General features: G+C 45.7%; 1 protein-coding gene across 1 annotated transcript in view; it reads left to right on the plus strand.

Moving 5' to 3' along the window:
- AFF1 (AF4/FMR2 family member 1) overlaps nucleotides 1-13,708 on the plus strand; it is a 181,968-nt gene that overhangs the window by 7,567 nt on the left and 160,693 nt on the right. The window contains exon 2 of the mRNA XM_038769104.1: nucleotides 5,804-5,877. Within this exon, the coding sequence (XP_038625032.1) occupies nucleotides 5,840-5,877 (38 nt within the window). The 5' untranslated portion in view covers nucleotides 5,804-5,839. The remainder of the gene's footprint in view (nucleotides 1-5,803; nucleotides 5,878-13,708) is intronic.

Here is a 13,708-nt window from a genome sequence, read left to right on the forward strand (position 1 = left end):
CTGAGGACCAGAGAAGTTAAATGACTTGGCCAAGGTCACACAGCAGATAAGTGGCAGAACTGGGATTAGAACCCTGGTCCTTCTGACTTTCAGGCCCCAGCTCTAACCACTAGGTCACACTGCTTCCCTGAAACCCAGTGGTAATGACCCTGGAGGAACAGTTTCAAAGTACCATTTTAGAGTGCAAGGCAACTTAGGGCCTGCTGGGAAACTTTGAGTGCAGGCTACAGATGTTTGGGCAGAGATATGACCCCTGCCCTGACATCAAGAAGTAAACAGAGATATGCTTAGATCCCTCCTACTGTCTTAGCTCCTGCCGGGAAGAGATGGGCCAACTGGTGGGAGGTAGGATCTGTAATCACGGAGACCCCCACCCCCTCACCAGGGATATCCGTTGCTCCCATTTCTCCGAATGTCTCAAAGAAGCTTGTGCCCTAGCCCCCAAGTCAGAAGTGAACTGAAGGGACCTCAAGCTTTTTTGGTACAGGGCCAAATTGTCAGTGATAGCCCAAGGTGAATTAGCCCATTAATACTTTCTCAGTCAGACTGGTTTAACATCACTTTTCCCTAAATAGCCTAGGTACCTTGGGCAAATGAACAGACTCGGAAGCACATGAGCAGAATTTCTGCCCTCTAAATGGAAAATGTACGGGTTTTGGTAAGATGGGCTCATCCCATCAAAGAGGAAGTAAAATCTTAAGTAGAATATGCTTCTAGGTTAACTCACTGTCCCCAACATCAGCAAATAAGGACAGATGTATTTATTTGTTTTACTAACGCACTAATCCTCAGGTATGGGTGCTTTGAGAAAGCACAAGCTGCGTTTAATAATGTAGGCCAAGGGGTACAGTCAAGCAACGTCAAATCTATATAAGAGGATAAAAAGGAAACAGCCAGGGGCTGATAGCTCTAGCCACGGCCAGCCCCGATTGATCACAGAGATAATGCAGTTAGAAGGCCAGTCATCTTCTCAGGTTATTGAAAAAGCCTTTGGAAACTGGTAAGGGCAGGGTGTAGATTTGGGGGCGGGGGTGCTTATGTGGAAGGGCCTGAGAGTGTGACCTCTGGGGGTTAGGTAAGTTTAGAGCAGTTAAGAAAAAGTGAGGGAAAGGCAAATGATTTGCTGGGGAGTGGATTCACTTTCAGGCCCAACTGTAACTTGCTAAGTAATCACCCTTTAAAAAAACCCTTCCCCAAACAGCTTATTCCTACATGCACAATCCTTGTTCTATTTTTCCTGTGCTAAATCTATGTGGCTTGCTGGGAAAAGCTTTGGGAAACAGTAGAAGTAATAGGGCAGGGATTCTGCCTGCTTGTATTACTTATGCTGCTTGACAGTTTGTGAAGGAAAGATCTCCAAATCTAATTGTAACTCTGGCTAGCATTCAGTAAGTCACCCAGGAAAGACTAGGGGCTTCCACAATAGATGCAGATGTAGAAACCAAGGGCAAAAATCTGAAGTAGGGGGAATTTTTGTTTTTCTCAAAAATGTTGACTGACACAGCTTTTCTTAACCCATGCACTAAGTTGCATAGCTCCTGGTAATCGAACTGGTAGCTCAGTACCGATACACTCCGGCTAGCGCTTTTAATCGTTTCCATGGATATTGAGTGTTACACAAAATAATGCTAAACAAAGTGCAGCCTCTGGTAGGAAATAATGGAAAACACATTCATGAATTCCCCAAATCCAGAAAAAATGGCTAAATCAATCAGTTGTATTTATGGAATACTTATGGTATGCAGAGCACTGTACTAAGCACTTGGGAAAGTACAGTGTAACAGAGTTGGTAGATGCATCCCCTGCCCACCGCCCACAAGGATCTTACAGTCTTGAGGGGGAGACAGACATTAATATAAATAAATAATAATAATGATGATATTTGTTAAGAGCTTACTATGTGCCAAGCACTGTTTTAAGTGGTGGGGGAGATGCAAGTTTATCAGGTTGTCCCACGTGAGGCTCACAGTCTTAATCCCCATTTTATAGATGATGTAACTGAGGCACAGAGAAGTTAAGTGACTTGCCTAAAGTCACACAGCTGACAAGTGGCAGAGCTGGGATTAGAACCCATGACCTCTGACTCCCAAATCCGTGCTCTTTCCACTAAGCCATGCTGCTTCTGTAATAAATAAGCTACAGATATGCACATGTAAAATATTAAAAAGTGATGTGATTTTAAAGCACAGTAAATGTGCTTAAAACTATTAACTAACATGATCAAATAGCAATGTAAATAATGTACTAACATTATAGATTGTGAATTTCAACAAATGTTAGCATCTGTATACATAAAAAAATTCATAATTGTTCTCACTGATGATCTTACCAAACCGAAAGCATTAAGTTAATTTGATGCTCTAGACACTGTATGATTTCTTTTTTAAAATGGTATTTGTTAAACACTTGCTATGTACCATGCACTATATTACGTGCCAGAGGAGGTACAAGATACTCAAATTGGACACAGTCTCTGTTTCACTATTAGGTTCCCAGACTAAGTAGCGCAGGGGAAATAGGTGTTGAATCCCCATTTTACAGATGAGGCAACAGAGGCACAAAGAACTGAAGTCACTTGTCCAAGGTCACACAGCAGGCAAGTGGCGAAGGTGGGCTTAGTGCCCAGGTTGTTTTACTCTCAGGGCTGTGCTTTCCACCAGGCTACACTGTTGTTTTTCTTAGCATTGGCAAGAGTAGCTTTGGTAGAACCCTTTGAAAGCGTGATGTATTGTATCTACCTGAGAGGTAATGTCATGACAAACCCCAGCAGTTGGTTGCATTGGTGCAGGGTGGCATCACTGTGGACCCTCTGTGCCCAAAACACAGGGCACACTTCCACTGTTCAGAGCATATGTACAGCAAACCAGAGCGCCATCCCAAAGTGAGAGAGGGAAGAGCTGTAAGCAATACCAGCATTTAAGTACAATAGTTCTATAGCAAAAAAGTACTAAGAGAAACAGTGTAGTCTAGTAAAAAGAGCAGAGGACCTTGGTTCTAATCTCGGCTGAGTCACTTGCCTCCTGTTTGACCCTGGGCAAGTCACTTATCTTTGTTAGGTCTCGGTTTCTCATGTTTGAAATGGGGATAAAATACCTTTTATCTGCTTAGACTGTGAGCCTTATATGGGACAGAGGCTGTGTCTGACCTAATTATCTTATATCTATCCCAGTGCTTAGTATATTTCTTGGCACATAATAAGTGCTTAACAAATATCACACTTATCATCATCATCCTTATTGTTAGCCTTGTAACAGAGCTCTGACTCTGACAAAGTTCCTTAGCTTTTTATAGCCTTGCAAAATGCTGCAACTTGATTTACTACTTTGACATCTTTTTCGGGGAGAAATTATCTGATTTTTGTCCTTTTCTTCCCTCCACAAAATTTTAATTCCTTTTTCGGGTTTTATTATTTTTTTTATTCTCAGAGGCTGAGTCCACTGGGGAAATAAGGCCAGTCATCTGCAAGTGAGTAATTCTAGTAATTTGGAAATCAGTCGGTCCCTTTATGTGGCTCGACTTAATTATTTTAGATAATAGGTACTGCTTGGGCATTTGTTACTTGTTAATGAACAACTTTACTTGTGCAGTATAAAACAGCTAAAACCAAGGCCAATAGCGGGCCCTTCTGCTTGGTGCGTGGAAGAGTGCAAACCCAGCTTGGGATCTGTGCAAGGCTATGCAGACAAGACATGCTTTAGAACCCACACAGAGAAGCAGTGTGGCTCAGTGGAAAGAGCATGGGCTTTGGAGTCAGAGGTCATGGGTTCAAATCCCGGCTCTGCCAATTGCCAGCTGTGTGACTTTGGGCAAGTCACTTAACTTCTCTGTGCCTCAGTTACCTCATCTGTAAAATGGGGATTAAGACTGAGCCCCCCGTGGGACAACCTGATCACTGTGTAACCTCCCCAGTGCTTAGAACAGTGCTTTGTACATAGTAAGCACTTAATAAATGTTATCATTAAATGCTATCATTAACCCATGTCCTACACCCACGCCTGTCCACTCCACCCACCACCGATGGGCAGAGACCATTTCTAGTGCTTTCCAACTCTTCAGCAAGATGCAGTGTGGCTTAGTGTATAGAGCCCTGGCCTGGGGTTCACAAGGACCTGGGGTCACATGTCTGCTGTGTGACCTCGGGCAAGTGGCTTCACTTCTCTGAGTCTCAGTTACCTCATCTGGATCAAGAGTGTGAGCCCCATGTGCGACAGGCAGGTGATAAGAGCAGGGGCCACGGGAGGAGGGACACAATCCTCCCTGCACCCCCTGCGGCCGGCGTCTGTCCGAAGGCAGAGCCACGGTTTCCTGATGGAATGAGAGAGAATCCCTGCTCTGCTAGGAGATGGTCCAGAGACAAATGAGCCATTGGTAAAGGCTGGATGCCCGAGCTGAATTTTTTGACTGGGATTTTAGGCATATAGATACAATCCCACTTTATCCCATGCTCTAGGCAATAAAGATCTTTTCTTTCCCAACTGCAGAATGGTAGGAAAGGAAGGAAGAGGAATAGAACTAAGAAGCAGCATGGCTTAGCAGAAAGGACCATGGGGCTGGGAGTTGGAGGACCTGAGGGAGTCAAGCGCTTATTACAGTGCTCTGCACCTACTACGCACTCAATAAATACCATTGATTGATTGGGTTTTAAACCTGGCTGTGTCAACTGGTTGCTGTGTGGAACAAGGTTCTCCACCATGATTACAGGACCACATAGTTAATGTAGTTTTTCCTTAATGCAGTGTAGCCCCATGGCCTAGGTAAGAGCACGGGCTTGGGAGTCAGAGATGGTGGGTTCTAATCTCAGCTCTGCCACTTGTCTGCTGTGTGACTTTGGGCATGTCACTTAACTTCTCTGACCTCAGTTACCTCATCTGTAAAATGGGATTGAGACTGTGAGGCCCATGTGGGACAGGGACCATGTGTAACCTGACTACCTTGTATCTACCCCAGCACTTAGAACAGTGCTTGGTTCATAATAAGCACTTAACAAACACCATTATTATTATTCTTATTATTATTATTATTATTATTATTATAATAAAGCAAGTGAATGGGGTAGTGGAGTTCTCTCATCTCCCCACCAATGGACTGGAATTCACAATGTCCCTCCCATCTCCACCCCCAGCCCTAGGGATACTCTACACTGTCCTCTAGACTGTAAACTTGTCGTGGGCGGGGAATATGTCTGTTATTTTGTTATATCATATTCTCCCAAGCGCTCAGTACAGTGCTGTGCACACAGTATGTGCTTGATAAATACGATTGACTGACTGGCTGTACCATGGAGAAGATGGGGAGGGGCCTGTTGGGTTGATCAGCGCTTAGAACAGTGCTTTGCACCTAGTAAGCGCTTAACAAATACCATCATTATTATTATTATTATCTTACCAGTGATCACGCCCTCTACCCCAACCCCTTCGGGAGTCCGCTTTGCTGGACAGGAGATCGTGGCTGGGGAAAGCGATTCCAAACTGGGATCTCACATACTGGGTGGAAGGGGTTTTGGCTGGGGGAAGCGATCCCAAATGTGGCTCGGGATGGGGTTGTCCTGACTGGAGGAGATGGGGCAGCAATCTACAACTTGATGGTGGGCCTGGGGCGGGGCCTGGGGCCAGGGCTGACAAGAAGGGCGGGAGCCAGGCTGCAAGAGAGCAGGCCCAGCAGCCCTGCACTGGCTGTACTCGATGTCAGCAAGCTTGAGATTAGAGGATTTTTCGATCTGGTGCCCATGCTGGATGCACCCAGTGACTGCCCGCGAGTTCCTCTCTTGGTCGTTCAAGGACCAATCTCCCTTTCTGTCTCCCAGATGAACTGACCTCCCTTCTGGCCCCGGCGACTCACGATGGCCTTCACGAAGAGGGCTAGCAGCGGCCACAGCAGGTAGGACTCGAACCCATGGCGGGGAGGCAGCCACTTCCAGTTTGTCTAGCAGTCCTCCAGGGGCTGGGGCTGGGGTGGGTTTACTGCGGTTGACAGACAAAAGGCAGTTTGCGGGTCTGAGAGTGAAAACTTTTCAAGGTGTTCTTTGAGAATGATGAATGCCCTTCCCGACAATCAATCAATCAGTCATATTTATTGGGCACTTATGGTGTGCAGAACATTGTACTAAGTCCTTGGGAAAGTACAGTATAACAGAGTTGGTAGACTTGTTTCCTGCTCACAAGGACCTTACAGTTTAATAATAATAATAATGATGATGGCATTTATTAAGCACCTACTATGTGCAAAGTAGTGTTCTAAGCGCTGGGGAGGTTACAAGGTGATCAGGTTGTCCCACGGGGGGCTCACAGTCTTCATCCCCATTTTACAGGTGAGGTAACTGAGGCACAGAGAAGTTAAGTGACTTGCCCAAAGTCACACAGCTGACAATTGGCCGAGCTGGGATTAGAGGGGAGGTTTTTGTGGGGGGGTGGTATTTGTTGAGCACTTACTGTGCGCCAGACACTGTACTATTGCTGGGGTGGATACAAGATAATCAGGTTGGACTAAGTCCACGTCCCACATGAGGTTCTCAGTCTTAATCCCCATTTTACAGATGTGGGAACTGAGGCCCAGAGAATTGAAGTGACTTGCCCAAGGCCACACAGAAGACAAGGGGCCAAGCCAGGTTTAGAACTCTGGTCCTTCTGACTCCCAGGGTGGGTTCTATCTATGCAGCTTCTGGATCTGGAGGGGAACTATATGTATATTTGGAATGTATGCATCTCCCAAAGGGAGCTGTACTGGAGGATTGGGGAGGGGAGGGGACAGAAGGAGGAGCTTCATGGAGGGCGTGTGGGCGGGAGCATGGGTGCCACCTGGGTGGTTGTAAATCTGTCCCCGTCATTGCACTCCGTTCTGGGATGAGAATCTCGACTCTGGGAGGGCAAAGGCCAGCTCCACGCTTGATGTGACATCCGACCCAAAGCCCTGAGAGGTGGGCCCTTAACTCACTCTTCGGGCTGGTAGCCGTACCATTTAGTTGTGCTGAAGTGGGTGGAAGGAGGGACGATGTGGGGCTTTGTTTATTCATTCTATCCCTGGCTTTTCTCTCTGTTCTCCACTTGTTGGTGTCCTGTTCTTTTTGGTTTTTTTTTTATGGCATTTGTTAAGCGCTTACTATGTGCCAGACACTGTGCTAGGTGCTGAGGTAGGTACAAACTAATCAGGTTGGGCACAGTCCATGTTCCACGTGGGGCCTCGCAGACTTAATCCCCATTTTTCAGTTGAGGTCCCTGAGGCCCAAGGAGGTGAAGTAACTTGCCCAAGGTCACACAGCTGACACACGGTGGAGCCAGGATTAGAACCCAGGTCGTTCTAACTCTCAGTCCCATCCTCTATCTGCTATTTGGTCTCCTTTCCAGAAGCCAGGGCAGATGAAATAATAATAATAATATTAGTGATGGCATTTGTTAAGCACTTACTATGTGCCAAGCACTGTTCTAAAGTGATTTCCTCTTCACTGGATTGTTTTGTACTTAGGCAGGTGACCTGAAGCAAAGCAAGGAATCAAGAATTGTGTGGTAGAATAAATTCAGTTGGGTTTTCTAGCACATTTCTTCCTTGGGCAAGTCACTTCACTTCTCTGAGCCTCAGTTACCTCAACTGCAAAATGGGGATTAAGACTGTGAGCCCTGTGTGGGACAGGGACTGTATCCAACCTGTTTACCTTCCCAGCTGGCACATAGTACACACTATTAAAAAAACAAAAGCATAAAAATAAAACAAAAAGCAACAACTTAACTGGCTTCAAGTATCAGTGAAGGTCCTGGGTTGGGCCTCCAGGGGCAGCTGTTCACTTTGGGATGAGCCATCACACTAATGACTGTGAATTGCTCTAGTTCCAGTAATAATAGGGTTTATTGGATGGCCACTTACTGAAGTGCTAGGGAAAGCACAATATAAGCACAAGGTATGTTCCCTGCCCGCAGGAAGTTTACACTGTAATTGGGGGAGGTGAGGAGAGATGGGGGTGGGAAGACAGATGAAAAAAAATAACAAATGATGGAATCAGAATAAATAATTGAAGGTATGGTGTGGCCTAATGAACAGAGCACTCAATAAATATGATTGACTGTTCTAAGCGCTTGGGAGAGTATAATATAACAAGTCACTTCATTTCTTAATTAAAGCAGCATGGCTTAGTGGAAAGAGCACGGGCTTGGGAGTCAGAGGTCATGGGTTCTAATCCTGTCTCAGCCACTTGTCTGCTGTGTGACCTTGGGCAAGCCACTTAACTTCTCTGTGCCTCAATTACCTCATCTGTAAAATGGGGATGAAGACTGTGAGCCCCACGTGGGACAACCTGATTACCTTGTATCTACCCCAGCGCTTAGAACAGTGCATGGCACATGGTAAGCTCTTAACAAATACCATCATTATTATTATTCTCAGTGCCTCAGTTACCTCAACTGTAAATGAGGAGTCAATACCTGTTCTCCCTCCTACTTAAACTAGTGAGCCCCATGTGGGACAGGGACTGTGTCCGACCTGAGTAACCTGAATCTGCCCCAGTGCTTAGAACAGTGCTTGACACATAGTAAACACTTAATAAATATATTTAAAAAATTGCAGAGTAAGGATTTGAACTCAGGTCCAAGGTCCATTAGACCACCCTGCTTCTCCCTCTGTTCAAAAAGAAAGCTGCCCCCCAGGGGACTCAGTCCCTGAGTGTATCTTTGCTCGCTGCTGGTAGGGAATGTGTCTGTTTATTGTTGTATTGTACTCTCCCAAGAGCTTAGTGTAGTGATTTGCACACAGTAAGCGCTCCATAAATAGGATGGAGTGAAAGAGACCCTCCTGCCTTCTTGGTCCTTGCCCATTTCTGGCCCCTTGCCATTTGGGTAGCACACTCCGAAACCTGTGGGGAGGGAGGGAAAGGTATGTCCACTCTGTGGCAGGCAGGCCCCCCTTTTATATATTGGAAGCCAGTCAAATGGAAATACACTTGTGGCCATCCTCAATCTCATTTCCGGAGCTCCCAGATCCGTCAGGGAAGACTGATGGATGAATCCCTTGCCTGTGGGGGTGGAAGGGAGGGAGGAGGGAGGTCGGAAGGCCTTTTGACCCCTCTGCTTCTCCTCCCCCAGTATAATCTCTCCAAGTCTCTCTGTCTCCCTTTGTGGGGGAAGCTGTCATATTGTGTGGGTCCCAGGGCTTGACATGTTTCTTTGTAATGGAATGCTTGCTAATGAAGTGCTAACACCTCTCCTTCTGGAGAAGGTGATGGACTGCCCCTTGAAGGCTAATTCCTGACAAGAGATTGGTTGGCTGATTTTTGTTTTTTCATGATATTTAAGTGCTTATTGTGTGTCAGGCATTGTACTAAGCGCTGGGGTAGATGCAAGATAATTGGGTGGGACACAGTCCCTGTCCCACACAGAGTTCATGGTCTTAATTCCCATTTTACAGATAAGAGAATGGAATCATAGAGAATAATAATATTATTCATTCATTCAGTCAGTCATATTTTTTGAGCATCTACTGTGTGCAAAGCACTGAACAGAGGGCTTCGAAGAGTACAGTACAACGATAAACAGACACAGTGAGCTTACAGTCTATGGGTGGGGGCAGACATTAATATAAATAAATAAATTACAAATGTGTACTTAAGTGCCATGGGGCTGGGAATGGGGGAGAACAAAGGGAGCAGTAAGTGCTCAATAAATGCGATTGAATGAATGAATTAATCCCCATTTTACAGATGAGGTAACTGAGGCACAGAAAAGTTAAATAATTTACCCAAGATCACACAGTAGATGTGGAGAAGACAGGATTAAAACCCACGTCCTTCTGACTCCCAGACCTGTGCTCTACTCATTAGGCCACACTGCTTCTCAAAATGTTAAATGGTTTTTAGTGTAATTTGGGTTTCCCCTTCCTTCTTCAGGAGCATTTTTTTTAAGTTCCCTCTTGTCAGTGATTCAGCTTTGGGGCTATACCAAGTTTGGATAGCACGCGCCCAGTGCAGCTGCCAAGAAATTCGTCAGTTACTCGGGCTTCATCAGACAGGCCCTTTTAAAGAAGGTGGGGTCACCCCAGGATAGCCTTTGGGAACCACCAGTCCGGGCGTTTGCATTTCAGAAATGCTCCTGGTTGAATAAATAGCATTGATATGGGCTTGCATGTAATTCAATAACATTAGTCTCTTGAGTCCCCTTGGGTGCATTTACTAGACCCTGAACCATTTAATCCGTGGTATTTTATTTTTCATTTTATTTATAATATTATTAATAATAATAATAATAATGGCATTTATTAAGCGCTTACCATGTGCAAAGCACTGTTCTAAGCGCTGGGGAGGTTACAAGGTGATCAGGTTGTCCCATGTGGGGCTCACAGTCTTAATCCCCATTTTACAGATGAGAGAACTGAGGCCCAGAGAAGTTAAGTTCTGGACAGTGAGCCCACTGTTGGGTGGGGACTGTCTCTATATGTTGCCAACTTGTGCTTCCCAAGCACTTAGTACAGTGCTCTGCACACAGTAAGCACTCAAATACGATTGATTGATTGATTAAGTGACTTGCTCAAAGTCACACAGCTGACAAGTGGCAGAGGTGTGATTTGAACCCATGACCTCTGACTCCAAAGCCCGTGCTCCCTCCACTGAGCCACACTGCTTCTCTGTATGTACCACCACACTCAATGTGAAAAACGCCTCCTGGGGTCTTGCGTGTTTTTCCCGCAGATTTGTCTGTGTCTGCTTATTGTTATATTGTTATTATTACAACAACATTGATAATGATGGTGTTTGTTAAGTTCTTACTATGTGCCAGGCACTGTACTAAGCACTGGGGTGGAGGCAAGCAAATCAAGTTCGATACAATCCCTGTCCCATGTTGGGCTCACAGTTTCAATCTCCATTTTACAGATGAGATAACTCAGGCACAGAAAAATGAAGTGACTTGCCCAAGGTCACACAGCAGACAAGTGGCAGAGCTGAGATTAGAACCCATGACCTTCTAACTCCCAGGCCTGGGCTCTATATTTTAGTCTCCCAAACACTTAGTACTGTGCTCCGTACACAATAAGGGCTCAGTAAATATGACTGACTGACTGATAACTTCATTAAGAAGCGAATTATGAGGGAAATGGGATCAGAGTGAGATGTGATCAGATTTTAGATGTGATCAGATCAGAGGAGAGAAGCACCTTGAGCAGTGGATTAGAGCACAGGTCTGGGAGTCGGAAGGACCTGGGTTCTTATCCCAGGTCTGTCACTTGTCTGCTGTGTGACCTTAGGCAAGTCACTTCACTTCTCTGGGCCTCTGTTCCCTCATTAGTTCCCACAACCTGTAAGCTTGCTGTGGGCAGGGAATGTTTGTTATATTGGTATATTGTGCTCTCCCAAGCTCTGCACACAGTAAGCACTCAATAAATACGATTGACTGTAAAATGGGAATTTAGACTGAGAGCCCCATGTGGGATTCATTCTTTCATTCAATCATATTTATTGAGCGCTTACTGTGTGCAGAGAACTGTACTAAGCGCTTGGGAAGTACAAGTCGGCAACATATAGAGACGGTCCCTACCCAACAACGGGCTCACAGTCTAGAAGGGGGAAACAGACAACAAAACAAAACATGTAGACAGGTGTCAAAATCGTCAGAACAAATAGAATTAAAGCTAGATGCACATCATTAGCAAAATAAATAGAATAGTAAATGTGTACAAGTAAAGTAAATAGAGTAATAAATCTGTACAAATATATACAAGAGCTGCGGGGAGGGGAAGGAGGTAGGGCTGGGGTAATGGGGAGGAGGAGAGGAAAAAGGGGCTCAGTCTGGGAAGGCCTTCTGGAGGAGGTGAGCTCTCAGTAGGGTTTTGAAGGGAAGAAGACAGCTAGCTTGGCGGATGTGTGGACGGAGGGCATTCCAGGCCAGGGGAAGGACATGGGCCGGGGGTCGATGGTGGGACAGGCGAGAATGGGGTACAGTGAGGAGGTTAGCAGCAGAGGAGTGGAGGGTGCGGGCTGGGCTGGAGAAGGAGAGAAGAAGGGAGGGGGATGGGATAGGAACAATGGCCCATCTGATCACCTTGTATCTGCCTCAGCACTTAATACAGTACCTGGCACATAGTAATCACCTAACAATTATCTTTAAAAAAAAAAAAGAGTAGAGGGACCAGGATGAAACCCTTTGAGCGAGAGAGAAATAGACCCGGAAGTTGAGCAGAAGAAGAGGGTAAGGTTTAAAGATGGGGAGAAGTGACATATGACACTGCCCACTGCCGGTACAACTCCCTTACCTGGAATGACCTTGCTCCTCTCAGCCAAACCATGTCTATTCCACCCAATTCTACTAAAAGATCTCACCTCCCCCACAAAGCCTTCCCAGACTGCTAATAATAATAGTTATGGAATTTCAGATGCCAAAATTAGCACTGTGGTAGGTACAATACAGTTGGATCAGACAGGGCCTGATCCCACACAGAGTCACAGCCTAAGGGGGAGGAAGAAAACGTGTCAAGCCGATTATACAGATGAGGAAACTTGAGGCACAGAGAAATTAAGAGTCTTGCCCAAGGTCACATAGCTGGCAGGTGGTGGAGCCCAGGTGAAAACTCAAGTCTCCTATTGATGATGATGGCATTTGTTAAGCGCTTACAATAATAATAATGGCATTTATTAAGCGCTTACTATGTGCAAAGCACTGTTCTAAGCACTGGGGGGGTTACAAGGTGATCAGGTTGTTCCATGGGGGGCTCTCAGTCTTAATCCCATTTTACAGATGAGGTAACTGAGGCACAGAGAAGTTAAGTGACTTGCCCAAAGTCACACAGCTGACAGTTGGCAGTGTCGGGATTTGAACCCATGACCTCTGACTCCAAAGCCCGTGCTCTTTCCACAGAGCCACGCTGCTTCTCTAATAATACTGGCATTTGTTAAGCGCTAACTATGTGCAAAGCACTGTTCTAAGCACTGGGGGGGGGGGTACAAGGTGATCAGGTTGTCCCATGTGGGGCTCACAGTCTTCATCCCCATTTTACAGATGAGGGAACTAAGGCTCAGAGAAGTTAAGTGACTTGCCCAAGGTCACACAGCAGATATGTGGCGGAGTCAGGATTAGAACCTATAACCTCTGACTCCCAAGCCCGGACTCTTTCCACTGAGCCACGCTGCTTCCCTCGTCAGACTCCCTGTGGGAAGCAGCATTAGCCTAATGAAGAGAGCACAGGCCTGGGAGTCATAGGACCTGAGTTCTAATTGTGCCCTTTCTGCTTGTCTACTGTAGGACATAGGGTAGATCAGTTCACTTCCATGTGCCTCAGTTACCTCATCTGGAAAATGGCGTTTAATCGATCGTATTTACTGAGCATTTACTGTGTGTGGAGCACTGTGCTAAGTGCTTGGGTGAGTACAATAAAACGGACATATTCCCTGCCCACAACAAGTTTACAGTCTAAAGGAGGATTAAGACTGTGAGCCCCACATGGGACATGGACTATGTCCAACCTGATTACCTTATATATATCTCAGCGCATAATACAGTGCCCGGTACATAGTAAGCACTTACAGAATACCATAAATAATAAGACGACTCTGTTACGATATGATCATCCTGTATTTATCTTCTATCTACCCCAGTGCTTAGCACAGTGTGTGGCACTCCGTAAGTGCTTACTAAATACCAGAATTATCGGAAATAGATGGCCAGGCAGGTAAAGGATTCCATCCAATAGATGATACCCGGATTTGAGGGCAGGGCTCACTTTGCATATTCAAAGGCTGTAG

This window comes from Tachyglossus aculeatus, chromosome X5, assembly GCF_015852505.1.
Source record: "Tachyglossus aculeatus isolate mTacAcu1 chromosome X5, mTacAcu1.pri, whole genome shotgun sequence".
Taxonomy (NCBI): Eukaryota; Metazoa; Chordata; class Mammalia; order Monotremata; family Tachyglossidae; genus Tachyglossus; species Tachyglossus aculeatus.